A 13,526-nucleotide genomic window follows, 5' to 3' on the forward strand; every position below is an offset into this window, starting at 1 on the left:
TTCAAGGTTAAAATTGGACTCTTAAGCTAAAAATAGAAAGGAAAAAAGAGAATTGGAAAATGAAGAACTTCCCATGTTCCATAAATTGGTACTACTAACCAATAAGAAAAGAGGTTTCCATATTTCAATGTGAAAAGATAATATGTAAATTAAGAAAAACTTTTCATCAATAGAAATTAGTCGAACAGCCGCCATTAATTATGAAAGTAAACGGAATCTCACCCACACCATACCATGCTTCATCCAGCAGAGAATAGCATTATTCATATGTTCTCGAAAGAATCAACTCTCCTTCAAGTCTTTCTCAACAGATCCCTTCCTTCTTGAAAATGTAGTCCACTGCTTCTTCAACGGTGTCGACTACCTGCAGAAGAATGAAGCGTTTTTCATATTAACAATTAAGTACTTCCTCTAAAAGAAGAGCTGAAGTTAAGATCTCATTCAAAGAGATATATAAAATGTCTCGAGTTTCTTTTGGTCTATTATATGGATAATCAGATCTACAAAGACCGTGATTGAGAATTGTTTTATTGTCTTTCTTCGAGGAAGAGGTGAAACATAATCAACTTGAATTCGGGACAGCTATTCAAAATCTTAGTGAAAGACTGGATTTGTTATCTCATGTTTGAGGGCTTTTTCAAGCTTCATCCCAAACTCGTCATTTTCTTTCCTAACAGCTAAACGGAGCGGAAAATAACGTGGAGAAAAATGTTTAACCTACCAGATCAGCTGGATATTTGTCATGATTTTCTCTTCCCTTGAAAACCCCTGTTCTAGTCAGGATAGAAAACCAAGGACTTCCAGCCTGAAATTCAGAAGTATCAGGCCAATGAATGTGATCAGTCAGATTAGTAAGCAACAGAAAATGGGGAAGAACAAAAAAAGTGGCTTCTTCTTAGCCAGTTAAGATCCCTTACCTGAATTGCTCCATTGATATCGACAGAAGGATTATCCCCAATCATATATAGAGTCTTGAAGTGATTAGTTTCAGTATTCGCATCCATCTTGTTTTGATGAATTGATGACACTAGTTTAAGTACAGCTTCGGCATTGCGAAATACGAGCGGATTTGGTTTTCCATAGCATGTGTACTGCAAAGCATGAGGGTGAATCCTGCATCATAAAATAACACGAGCGCTTCAAATATGATCAACTCTCAGATCGAATCCATAGTCGACACACTTTATTTCTTTGGATTAGGAGAGTTTCCCCACAAAAAACAACTGAATAGGATGCCTGTATAATCAATGTTTGAACAAAAAAGACACCTGCATTAACAAACTAGGTGCAAAAAAGTGACAATGACCATTTATAGGCAGAGATGTTAATAGCAGCCTTACAGCGTATTGCTAGACATTGTTGATTTAGCCTTATGTTTAAACAATGGCAAGCATTCTTCAATTTGGTCGTTTTGATTCTTCGGTTACACAGTACATTCGATGTTGGCTAGATTATGCATTCCTAAAAAATACCATGCCTGATTGATCATACAATACATCATGTTATCTTGGCTACGGCCTCGTGTCATGAGGAAATTTACTGAAAACCAGTGGGTGCTTCAGTTAACTGCAAGTTTTCTTTTCAAATACTTATGAGGTAGTCTAAATTCGTACCTACACAATGATAATGGGAATTTACATCTTTATTCTAAAGCAGGATTACAAAATTTTTAACATGAAATTCTATTGGTTGGCGACTTTTATGCTTCAACTTTCAAGGTAGGCAAATTTTTCTGGGATTCTATACTCATATGACAGAAATTACAATGATATGGGTCAGTAATGATCCAAGAGGCAGCATGAACAACTATCTCAACTACTTCCAGACAAGTAACCTATGACATTTAACACCTACGGTAATATTTGTCTTACTTATTGTAGATAGACTCTAGTGCAATTCTGAAAGCTCCCATACCAAAACGTTCACAAGGAAAAGCAGCCTGCCTTAAAGAGAACCATGTTAGGTACAATATAGAACCATCAAACATTCAATAAAAAGGAAATAATAGTTGGGGGAGGGGGGGAATGAAAAAAAAAGGCAACAGTGAATCAATTCTGAAACGATCCAAGAGTATATGACTAGTAACCTGGTATTCAAGGTCATCGTGTGCAAAATACAAGTTCGGTTGGTGTCCAAATTCTCTTCCTGGAAGACCTCCGGTTCTTAAGATATCACAAAGTACCTGATTTAGCATACTATGTTGCTTAGTGCATAATTAACAGAGTAATGAAAAGTTTTGTCTTCTTGTTTAAAAGAGTATCAATAATGGAAATCGATTTCATAATATTGAACTGGCAATTAAGGTGGAAAAGGTTAAAATCAAATGGCCAATCCGAGTAGAGCTCTATGGATAAGGCACACCATTGTCATCTCAAGGGTCAACGATTCAATCTCTCACTCCACGATTGTTGAACTAAATAAAAGGTTTAAACTAAATGTAATAGTCACAAAAATAGACTTTGAAATTGAAGTTATACCTAATTTCAGATAGGGCCCACAAATTAAGAGTAATTCACTTGAAGCAATCGAACACAAAGGGAAAATTATCGGTGATAGCATAAGCTATGCTGGTAGTTGTTGGATCAAATCGATAAAATAGGAAGAGAACTTCATAATACATGGAGTTCAGAAAGAAGAAACAATTGTTGGAATGCAGAGAACTTTAGTAAGACTAATGGTAAGACTAATGACTGCATCATAACAAGAGCGCAAAACATTGAACTAACTGTTTTCTCAAGATAAAAACCAAGCCCTACAGAAATCTTCAAGATCTTGTACTGGGAAAAATGTGCCTAGCCTTTTCATTCCTTGAAAGGGGAAATATTAGGAAAGAGTATCCCATCAAGATTACAGATGAAAAATCCTGCAACCAAAAGCTTCATGGACGGATGGATGGGCTTATATAATGTCTTGCAGAGAAAAGGGGGCAGAGAGAAAAGAAAAAACCTTCACTCACTTCAGTTTGTTCTGCATGTTTAAAGAAGTCTACATTTTCTAAACGCAGAAAGGAAGTTGATTGTTCCTATACTTTTTTTAGTTATTTTATCTCATCGAAATTGGAAAAGAATTGATCAATTCCTTCAATAGAGGGCAGAAAGAAAAAATGAGATTAAGATCTATTTATTGCATGAACACGTGGTGGAAGATATAAAGCTAAAGGCAACCTGAATATCCCTGCTCCAATCAACAGAATCACTAACGATGAAGGCAGCATCAACTCTCTCAGAGCAAACTTTCTTCTTTTCAGCTAGATTTGAGATAGTTTTTTCATGATTAGCCCCGTTTATAGTCGTCCATTTCTTATATGGTGCCAGAGGATCAATGTTATCAAAGAAGGATGTATATTCATCAATTGAAAGAACATTCCTGAAGATAAAAGAACGCATAAAGCTCATATAGCAAGGAACAGTCATCGAGTTGATATGATATAAATAAAACCACAAAATTCTATCAGAACAAAAGCTTACCGAAATCCATATTCAGACATCACTGCAGCGGGTTCTCCTTTTCCAACAGCAATCACAAGTTTGTTTTCATATCTGGCACACAAATTGAAGTATCTATGAGATCAAACTTAAAGGAAGTTATTTACTTTACCAACCAAAGAATTGAAGTTCATTAGTTTTAGCCAAAGTAGACAGACTAAGCTGTGGCTGCTACTGCCTCTATGCATAATCAGGTATAATAATTTAAGGTTTGCATCAACTTCCTGTTATCGGACAAGCTATATTTGTATGTTAAACCAAACTTATCTAATATCATTATTGGATGGGGCACAAAATTAGTGCCTAAGATTGGCTAAAGTAAATAATTAATGATCAATTTTAAATCGTCTAATGTAAATATTTACAGAGGCATTTGAAGCAATCTTTAAATAAATTTTACTTCAGGCTTTTTAAATAACCAATACATTTGAAAAATGGGGTTCGAAGTGTCATCTGAAGAGGTAGAAAATAAATGGTACAGAAACCAATTCCGGTCAGATTAAACTATACCTGTTTACAAGGTGTTTAAATGGTGAATGGCCCTGAACAACCTGTTCAAAATCCAAACGAAAGGATATTAAGCAATAATCTATGTGAAAATTTCCTTCGAGTTAACGGGGCAATGGGTAAAAACCTTCCTGGTTAAAAGGAAAAGTAAGAATAGAGTCTAGAAGAGAAGTATATATGATTAACACTCCTGATTAATCAGCCGTCTAGAAAGGAGTTTGAATGCAGATCTTACCTGTAAAGGTGATATATTTACGCCCAAAACTTCACCCAAATCTGAGGCTCTCTTGGATTCACGAACTCCACCTCCTGCAGAAGTAACCAAAACTAGAGCTGAACACACCATTTAAAGCCTCTCAAGATTTCAGACAACACATAAATTATGCCCAAACGGTGTCCTACTAGCAATCCATAAAACCATGAGCTCAGTAAATTCAACTAAGGCATTTCAAGAGACTATGAACTTGGCTTCACACAGAATTAAGTAAGTGTAGACCAACTGCCTCAAGAAAGATACTCGGCAACTTTTGATTGTAGCAAAAGGCAATATTTCTAGAAGGAAAAAAGGAAACGATTTCAAAACTCATGTCAATAGATCAGAATGGTAGCAAAACCAGGGATAGTTAAGTTAAGAATTTCCTAGGATCCTTGGAACGTTTACCACCCCTTGTAATCCAAACTACAAAATGAGCAAATGCATTAGCCCTCAGCGCAAAGAAACTCTCTCCAAGTTTCTCTCTTACACCTAAAACTTAGCCTATCACATTCCATTGCATCCAAAAGTGTACCCATTTAGTAACTGTGTAGACATATAAGTGTCATGTGGCGTGTCTGAATATATGTACATATTGCGACGATATTTGTTACGAAGATTATGACCAGTCATTCTGTTACAAAATATCAAAATGAATAATAGCTCAATCTCGTAGAACAATTCCTAATCAATTCATCATTCATGTTCATCAAATTGATATTAGAATGTGACCAAAGAATAACCCTTTGACAGGAAAAGATGCAATATAAAATAGATACAAACTAATTTATAAATTGGAACAGTTATACCAAACCATCATCAGCCTGTGACCAAATTGAATAATTATATCGTTGAGCAACCCCTAGTTAATTCCGGCACGTAAAATTGAAAAGTAGAGTATGATCAGGGAATTACCATTTGTCAGGAAAATATAAGGAATCCTTAATACACCTGCCAAGAAAAGGATATTAACGAGCAAATTTAGTCCCAAAAAGTTTCGAAGATACTTAAAAAGAGAGAAAAAAATTAAAACGATGAAAACATTTCAGCGTGGCTGCGCTCCAAAAACAAAGAAACCATACCGGAATCGTCATATAACTTTCTCAGAGCTTGAGGAGAGCCTCCAATCGGAGCATCGCCTCGGAGAAGCACGCCATCAATGTCGAACGCAATGCCAAACGTAGGTCTGCAAAATAACTACGTCAATCACAACAGAATCACACGCTTTTTCTCTCAATCAAGCGATTACAGAAAGATTGAATTCACAAAGAAAGAGATGAAGTAGGAACCTGGTGAATTGCGAGAAAGTGTGTGAGAATGAACGCAAGAAAATAGATGACAACGGCGGTAATCGGCTTCTGCTTCGGTTCCGCAGCGGCTTTGAGAAGATCCGGAAGCTCATTCTGTGGCTTTTCGTTGCAGTTCAGACTGAAAATGTAGGCGTATCGTGCATCACCATTCCAAGTTCATTTTCAATATTGATAAGTTCGAGCCAGAAATTCTACAAACTCCTATAAGTGTAGATTTGAATTTTTAGTCCTAATTTTTTTTAATTTGTTTCATTAACATTTCATTCTAAAATAATAATATAAATATGACGTGGCAGTGACCGTGACCGAAGGAGACATAAGAAATAGAGCCTGGCTGGGTTCAAGCTGGTCTCGTGTCATCGGTTTGCTCATACCGGAGGGATCATTCTCAATGAGTGATCGGTTTGCTAGTTCACGCAAATCTAAAGCTCCTTCGTAAGGAGACTCGAAAAAAGAAAGGTAAGCGTCATAACATATATCATAGGGTTTAGGGTCTTGTGATTGTATGAAGGACGCATGCTCTGTGATCCCTACAGTGTTTTATCTTATGATTGTATGATGTGTACTATGTTATAATTTTATACTATGATATATGTTATGACGCATACAAGTATTCTGAACTATGTTATGTTCTCAGGCGGATATTAGCTTGGCAGTCCTTGGTCGAATCCAAATTGTGACCCTACACGATGAGCGTTGTAATCTACCTCAGGGTAATCCATTTCTATTTTCTTACCTCATTGTTTATATTCCTGCTAGTAAGTCTATTTCTAGTTTCAAATTTACGAAGAGGAGCACTTTGATGCCCAGAAAGTCCCATGTCCAAACCAACCGCCGATGATTTCTGAAAAGTTATTTGATGCATGAACCTCCATGTACTATGTAAACTATGTTAATAGTTATGCACTATAACTATGAGACATTAGAAAACCATGTATGTTAATCATGAACAACCGACCAGTATCAAGTATGTACGTCTCATAGGAACGCTATGTCAAGAAAAGAATGAAAGTGTGATTAGTGTCATGAATATATGTCATGTTTTAATATTGTGGGACTTCATGCATTTTGTATGATACGTGCATAGAGATACTTCTCCATTATGTTTAATACGAACACTTACGTGATATCTATGTTTACCATGATATTATGTGGGTTCTTTCCCTCATTGGCGTATGACATCGAGGGTATGTACTAGCCTGACGAGCTAGGCCCAAAGGATAGTACATATACGAACCCACCTAATGGGTCCCTATACGCGGGCATGGACCATGTGTAAGAGAGTACTACACATTCAACCATCATTGCTTGTTTTTACATTTTCCAACCCAACACTGAAGCTACTTATTGAATACTCAAGATACGTGTTAGTTCTTTTAAAGCAAAGGTAACACACCCCTGTACGAATAACAGCGTTGAACACTCAACTTTTATGACCGGCAGCAATATCTCCTATCAATCAGTACTAAGAACAAAATTAGCCAAATTTACTCATTAACCTGTAATTAATCTTAAATCTACTATACTTATAATCAAAACAAAAACATACACCTAAAAACAATTCAAGAAATTGAAATTTCTTAAAGCTATTATTATTTAAGTTCCTGCCTCCACACAAACAGAGACAATCATCTTTGCACGTTGATAACAGTAATTCCATTATCAACATGAACTCACAATATCAAAAACAAAACTGTGTTTGGTATTAAACAGTAGAAACAATACCAGGAAGAGCAGCAAACCATTTCTTTTTTCCTCCTAGAAGCTCAATCCAAAGGCTGAGGAAGACGCAGCCCTTTTTTATGTCACACCAGCCCCATCACTGGATGCAAGATTCCAGAAGATGGTGAATATAGAACCCTTCCAATCCTGATAAATGAACCTTTTCCATGATTATATACAAGAACTAGATGTTCCCAGTTTTGTTCCCAGCTTTCCGACCGCTAACACGACAACGATTCACACTATCATACTCCGCTTAATCTTCGAAACAAAATTAACTCTTCATTCAAGACCCAACAAACTGAAGAGGAGCAAAGTGTTTGAAACTACATGTAATTTGGATTGAACTTGAGAGATGCCCTCCATATAAGCTCTTTTATTTCTTCTTCATCCAAGGATGCCTGTTCGAAATCGAAGTTGAAAGGAGAAGGGCAGGTTGGTTCTTCATTGATTTCATGAAGACTTAGTATATATGGGTGATTCATCGCCTCCTCGACTTGTAAACACGATAAGAAATACACACCATGTCAAGAAAATGTAGGTTCTTAAAGTAATGTCAGATGCAAAGGTAGGTGCATTACCAGTTATTCTCTTGCTTGGATCAAAGAGCAGCATCCTCTCTGCAAGATCAACTGCCAGTGGAGGAAGATCTGGGAATTTTTCAATCAGTGGTTGTTTCGGGAAATGAGGAAGTTGCTTAACGTACTTCCTTGCATTATCACTTCTAAGAAACCCGAGATCGGAATCATCTGGTGAACCAAGCAACTGTTTTTGGGGTAAGATAAAGAAATAACTCCATTAAAAAACATCACAAGTCTAAGGTTGCAACCCATGCAAATTATAATTCAGGTAGGTAGTTTATTGTCCTCTTTAGACTTTTCTTTCTAGGCTTCCCCTCAAGATTTTAAAACGTGTCTGCTAGAGAGAGGTTTCACACCCTTATAAAGAATGCTTCGTTCTCCTCCTCAACCGATGTGGGATCTCACAATCCACCCCTCTTTAGAGTCCAACGTCCTCGCTGACACTCGTTCCCTTCTCCAATCGATGTGAGACCCCCCAATCCACCCCCTTCAGGGCCCAGCATCCTTGCTAATACACCGTCTCGTGTCCCCCCTTTGGGGCTCAGCCTCCTTGCTGGTACATCGCCCGGTGTCTGGCTTTGATACCATTTGTAACAGCCCAAGTCCACCGCTAGCAGATATTGCCCTCTTTGGGCTTTCCCTTCCAGGCTTCCCCTCGAGGTTTTAAAACACATCTACTAGGAAGAGGTTTCCACACCCTTATAAAGAATGCTTCGTTCTCCTCTCCAACCGTGCTGCATGTATAATTTCAAACGGCAGGAAAATGGAAGACGGTGATTGAGTACCTCGGTTATAAGCCCCAATTGCTGCACATAGTCTTTTCCAGGGAACAGTGGCTCCCTCCTTAGAATTTCCATGAGAATACATCCAACAGCCCAAATATCGATCGCTGCAGTGTATTCAGAAGTGTTGAGTAGAAGCTCAGGCGCTCGATACCATCGTGTCACAACATATTCTGTCATGAAATCTGTCTCTGATGTTGTTCTTGCTAACCCAAAATCACAAATCTTGAGGTCACAATTTGCATTGAGAAGCAGATTGCTTGGTTTTAGATCTCGGTGCAAGACATTTGCAGAGTGTAAATACTTCAAACCTCGCAGTAATTGGTATAAGAAGTACTGTCCAAACAATAAACAAACACCGCTTTAACAGGCTTAACAAGAGACATGTTCTCTAACCAAACACAAAAATCATTCAGACTGTTTCAGATAGCTTCTTGTTGCTTCAACAAAATTATAATCCAAATAAAACTTCGTATTAACTATTGAAACAGAGATTGGCTAACATCTCACTCGAATGTAATAGATTCTAAGTAAACCTCAGGGAAAGGATGATAAGTATCCCTTACCTGACAGTGATCGTCTGTCAGAGCCTGGCTAGAGCGAATGATCTGGTGCAGGTCAGTGTCCATTAATTCATACACAATATACACATCATTGAATTTTTCCTTCTCTGGTGGAGGAATTATATCTTTGATTTTTATAATCTGAGAAGAGGGAAAGGAGATCATTATGCTACAATCATAAAATAATATAAGTTCCTCAGGAAAACTCTCCAAGGATTATATCAGCAATGAATTTTGCAACTATCCCTTCATCAAATCTGTTCATGACATAACAAAAGTACAGCTGAAGTAGAAGCAATGCTTCGAATATGTAACTAAAAAGTTCTGTGCGGGAGAGGGGAACAAAACATTCTTTATAAGGGCGCCTAAACCTCTCCCTAGCAGACACGTTTTAAAACCTTGAGCGAAAGTCCGGAAGGAAAAGCCCAAAAAGGACAATATCTACTAATGGGAAGCTCGAGCCATTATAGTTCGAGCATTCAAAATTCAAAATATATAATCCACATGTTTTGCCTCATTACTTAACTCAAATTCAACCAGAATATCCATTCAAGTATGAACCCAAATGAAGAAATTTAAACCAAGCAAACAGAGCTGAGTTGGGATAAATACATTGTCATGGTCCATATGGCATAGGAGTTCTATCTCACGAAGGGTCCTCTTGGCATCAATCCGGTTATCAAAAGCGTTCCCTATCTTCTTTATCGCTACCTCTTCCTTCGTCTCAGAATTGGTCGTACAACTGATTAAGCAGATTATCAAAATCATAGCACATAAGAAAGCATTCATCAAGAATAAGAAACATAAACAGAAATTCGATAGATTACCAAAAATCAAAGAACTACGAAACCCCAAATCAGCAGCAGAAATGGAAAATCAACAATCAGAACAGAGCACGGAGGAGAAAAGAAGTAAAAAGAAGTGACGAGAATTACCAAACAATGCCGTAAGCACCGCGTCCAACAGGTTGAATCGAAGGGGCGTACTTGGCGGAGACCTCGAAGAAGTTGCCGAGAACGTTGTAGAGCAAGTACTTGCCGTCGTAGGTGGGAAACCCTTTAATCTCCATAGCGGAAGAATCGTTCTCCATGTTCTTGGATCTGGAAATGGGTGAAAATCTGAGACGAAGAAGCTTTGAGAGTGACAATGGCGAGAGAGGGAGAGCGTTAAAAAGATTGGAAGAAGAAGGAGAAAAAGCGTCGGCGTCTCATCTGGAATTCTACTTTGCGCGTCTTTCACAGTTTGAAACTTTGAAATTTGAATATTCATTCTTCACTTTTCTTTTCTCTTTTGGGTCCCCATTAGTCAAGTGAATAAGACAAATAAATTCAATTTGTATATGCCTTTTGTTTTCTCCATTTTTTTAAATTAAATCGTTCTCGTTCTCGTTTGATAATCATTTTTGTAACGGACTATTTTGGCCTATTACGTATCGATGTCAGTCGACGTGGGATCTTACAATCCACCCTCCTTGGGGGCTGGCGTTCTCGCTGCTACACCGTTCGGTGTATGGCTATGATACCATTTGTACTAACTCAAGCTCACCGCTAGTAGATATTGCCTGTTTTAACCCGTTACTTATCGTCATCTGGCTTATGATTTTAAAACGCGTCTACTAGGAAGAGGTTTTCACACCCTTATGAGTAATACTTTGTTCTCCTCTCCAACTAATGTGGGATCTCACAATCTACCCCCTCTTTGAGAGCCACATTCTCATTGGTACACTATTCGGTGTCTGCCTCTGATACCATTTGTAACAACTCAAGTCCACCGCTAGTAGATATTGTCTGCTTCAACCCGTTACTTATCGCCATCAGGCTTACGATTTTAAAACGCGTCTACTAGGAAGAGGTTTCCACACCCTTATGAGTAATACTTCGTTCCCTCTCCAACTGATGTGGGATCTCACAATCTACCATTCTTGAGAGCCAACGTTCTCATTGATACACAGTTCGGTGTCTGGCTCTGATATCATTTGTAACAGCCCAAGCCTGTTGCTACTAAATATTGTCTGGTTTGGCTCGTTACGCATCGTTGTCAGTCTTATGATTCTAAAACCCGTCTACTAGGAAAAAGTTTTCACACCCTTATAAGTAATATTTCGTTCCCGAGATGTGGGATCTCACAATTCACCCTCTTGATGGCCCAGCATTCTCGCCAACACACCGACTGGCTCATTCCGCTAATAGATATTGTCTGTTTTGGCCCTTTAAGTATCGCCGTGTGCCAGACTCGTTTTGAAACCATGAGACTGACGACGATACGTAACAGACTAAAACGAACAATATTTATTAGCGGTGAGCTTGAGTTGTTACAATTTTGGTCCTACTGTTTCTTAAGCACAACGAAAAGAAGTTACAAAGCATCCAACATGGAGTATCTCGTTTGATAGTCAAACATTAAGGTCCATAGGAAGAAGGGTTTTATACTCGAGATTTAGTTGTAGTGCCTCGGTGCTGAAATGCTTAATTTCACAAACAATCATAATGGTAATTGCATACCGAGCATTACAAGCGATACTATAGAGAGTATCATTAGGGATCATGACAACCTTTCCAGCTTTAAGAGAATCGGTAGCCTCTTGAGGCAGAGCGAATTGCTTATAGAATGTTCTCAGTGTCACGGTCATGCTCGTTCAAGGCATGCTGTCTGTGGTCGCATGCCTATGTCATGTCGAATCTTTTATTTAATTTCATGTTGTATTGAGTTACTATTGTATTTTCTGTTTGTATGACTACTTGACGAAATCATGTCTAGGCCTGGCAGACCCGAATCGCCTTAAAATGTACTATAGGGAGTGTGATTAGTTGTCAACTCCTCCCTTGATTCTGTATGACCATTCGACTAAATCATGTCTAGGCCTATTAGACCTAAATCGCCTCAAAAAGATACTAGCGGATGCGACTAGTTGCAAATTCTCCATACCTGGAAAGTTATATGTTATTTAATCCGTTGTTTTGCCTTTTGCTTATAGTTATATTACGTTGGTTTCAAATCTTATTTAATTTTTACTTTCAAACTCGCTTTCAAAAATCTCTGTGCTCCGTTTTCTAAAACCTTCTTCTCAATACAGGGCCAGAGGCTTGAACATACGTTGTCCGGCGGTAGGCGACACGAATCCAAGCTCTATCTGTTGGTATAATATAGATGTCTTCTCTGTCAATAGTCAATCAATCAGGCAAAGCAGAAGCCAAGCCAACTCACTGGGGGGAATCCCTTACTTGTTCGGCTAGCGGATGTAATATAGTACGAGAATGTATAACCCAAGTTCGGTACACCAAGCCGTTACACAAATCTCTTTCGTTTAAATAGGTTATCCCATATCAGCCGACCAATCAACAAAGATCTGAAGAATGACGACCCGTTTTTGAGCTTACGAAAGGAAATTCCATTAGAACATATAACAAAAACGTGAATGGGAGACCGGCCGTAGGCTACACAAATCCAAGTTGGCTTGACTCACTCGATATTGGGAGTGAGTGTCACACAATCGCAAAATCCGCACAACCTCATACAACATTTTTTCAAGTTGTACATCGTAAATTTAAATGGTAAATGACATATAAAATCATATATAGTAAAAAGTTATATATGGTAAAATTGTATATGGTAGATAGTTATATATATATTCCTTTGAAATGTACTTTCTAGTTATCTGTATTCTCTTGTTGTATGTATTTGGAGTCATCAGTATAAATCTTTAGTCAATATTTCTCCTTGCATTTTCTCTGTCCCATTTGTTGTGTTCATGGAGATTGTGTGTGTTGTTGTACGATCTTAACAAAACCTACCTTCGTATGGTTACAAGTCCAGTCCTTGTCGCAGCGCAGTAGTTAGTAGGTGATCCAAGACCTGAGATAAAGACACTTTCTGATGTCGAATTCCAAAAATCAGCAAGAGGTTCCCCACTCTTCTTCGTAAGCCCAGCCTATACAAACCAAACAAGGGCTAAGTTTTTTTTTTCTTTGTTGAACCCTCCACCAGTCTATCCTCTTTCGATATATCTCAATTATAGCGTTCGTTATCAGAAGTAAGCGCTTACCGAGGAATAGAAAGGGAGGACAGGTTGGTTTCGAGGACTCGTTGGTCAAAGGAAAGAGTAGGTCTTGATGCCGAGACGGAGGCATATGAGGAGAGGGTGTCACGTACAGTTCCTTTGAGAAAGGTGTGATACCACCACCTATCAAGCCTGACAAGCGGTCCACGAAGCTGCATCCCTACTCACCTGGTCCATGCACATCGCTCTCTCCAGGAGGTTGGCTGCCTATCTGGTTGTAAATCACTAGGTTATTTGCATGTGCCCATAATCATTCTAGATCGGTT

The 13,526-nt window shown here is 38.3% G+C and overlaps 2 protein-coding genes across 2 annotated transcripts; both read right to left on the reverse strand.

The window, feature by feature from the left end:
- Positions 1-60: 60 nt before the first annotated feature.
- Positions 61-5,748, reverse strand: LOC111783162 (hydrolase family protein / HAD-superfamily protein). Its single transcript, XM_087120559.1, has 12 exons — positions 5,535-5,748; positions 5,328-5,431; positions 5,161-5,196; positions 4,228-4,301; positions 3,996-4,036; positions 3,468-3,539; positions 3,165-3,366; positions 2,087-2,182; positions 1,872-1,939; positions 918-1,113; positions 718-805; positions 61-360 (listed from the first exon to the last, which is right to left on the reverse strand). The coding sequence occupies exons 1-12, from the start codon at positions 5,645-5,647 to the stop codon at positions 305-307; spliced, it is 1,146 nt and encodes a 381-aa protein (XP_086976685.1). The 5' UTR covers positions 5,648-5,748; the 3' UTR covers positions 61-304.
- Positions 5,749-7,107: 1,359 nt separating this feature from the next.
- ATMPK13 (Protein kinase superfamily protein) lies at positions 7,108-10,450 on the reverse strand. The gene is made up of 6 exons (XM_023664062.2): positions 10,139-10,450; positions 9,816-9,945; positions 9,207-9,344; positions 8,644-8,976; positions 7,859-8,042; positions 7,108-7,773 (listed from the first exon to the last, which is right to left on the reverse strand). Exons 1-6 carry the CDS (start codon positions 10,291-10,293, stop codon positions 7,604-7,606), a joined length of 1,110 nt encoding a protein of 369 aa, XP_023519830.1. The 5' UTR covers positions 10,294-10,450; the 3' UTR covers positions 7,108-7,603.
- Between the last annotated feature and the right edge of the window lie 3,076 nt (positions 10,451-13,526).

The sequence above is a fragment of the Cucurbita pepo genome, chromosome 20 (assembly GCF_057944985.1).
Source record: "Cucurbita pepo subsp. pepo isolate OVF chromosome 20, ASM5794498v1, whole genome shotgun sequence".
NCBI classification, from domain to species: Eukaryota; Viridiplantae; Streptophyta; class Magnoliopsida; order Cucurbitales; family Cucurbitaceae; genus Cucurbita; species Cucurbita pepo.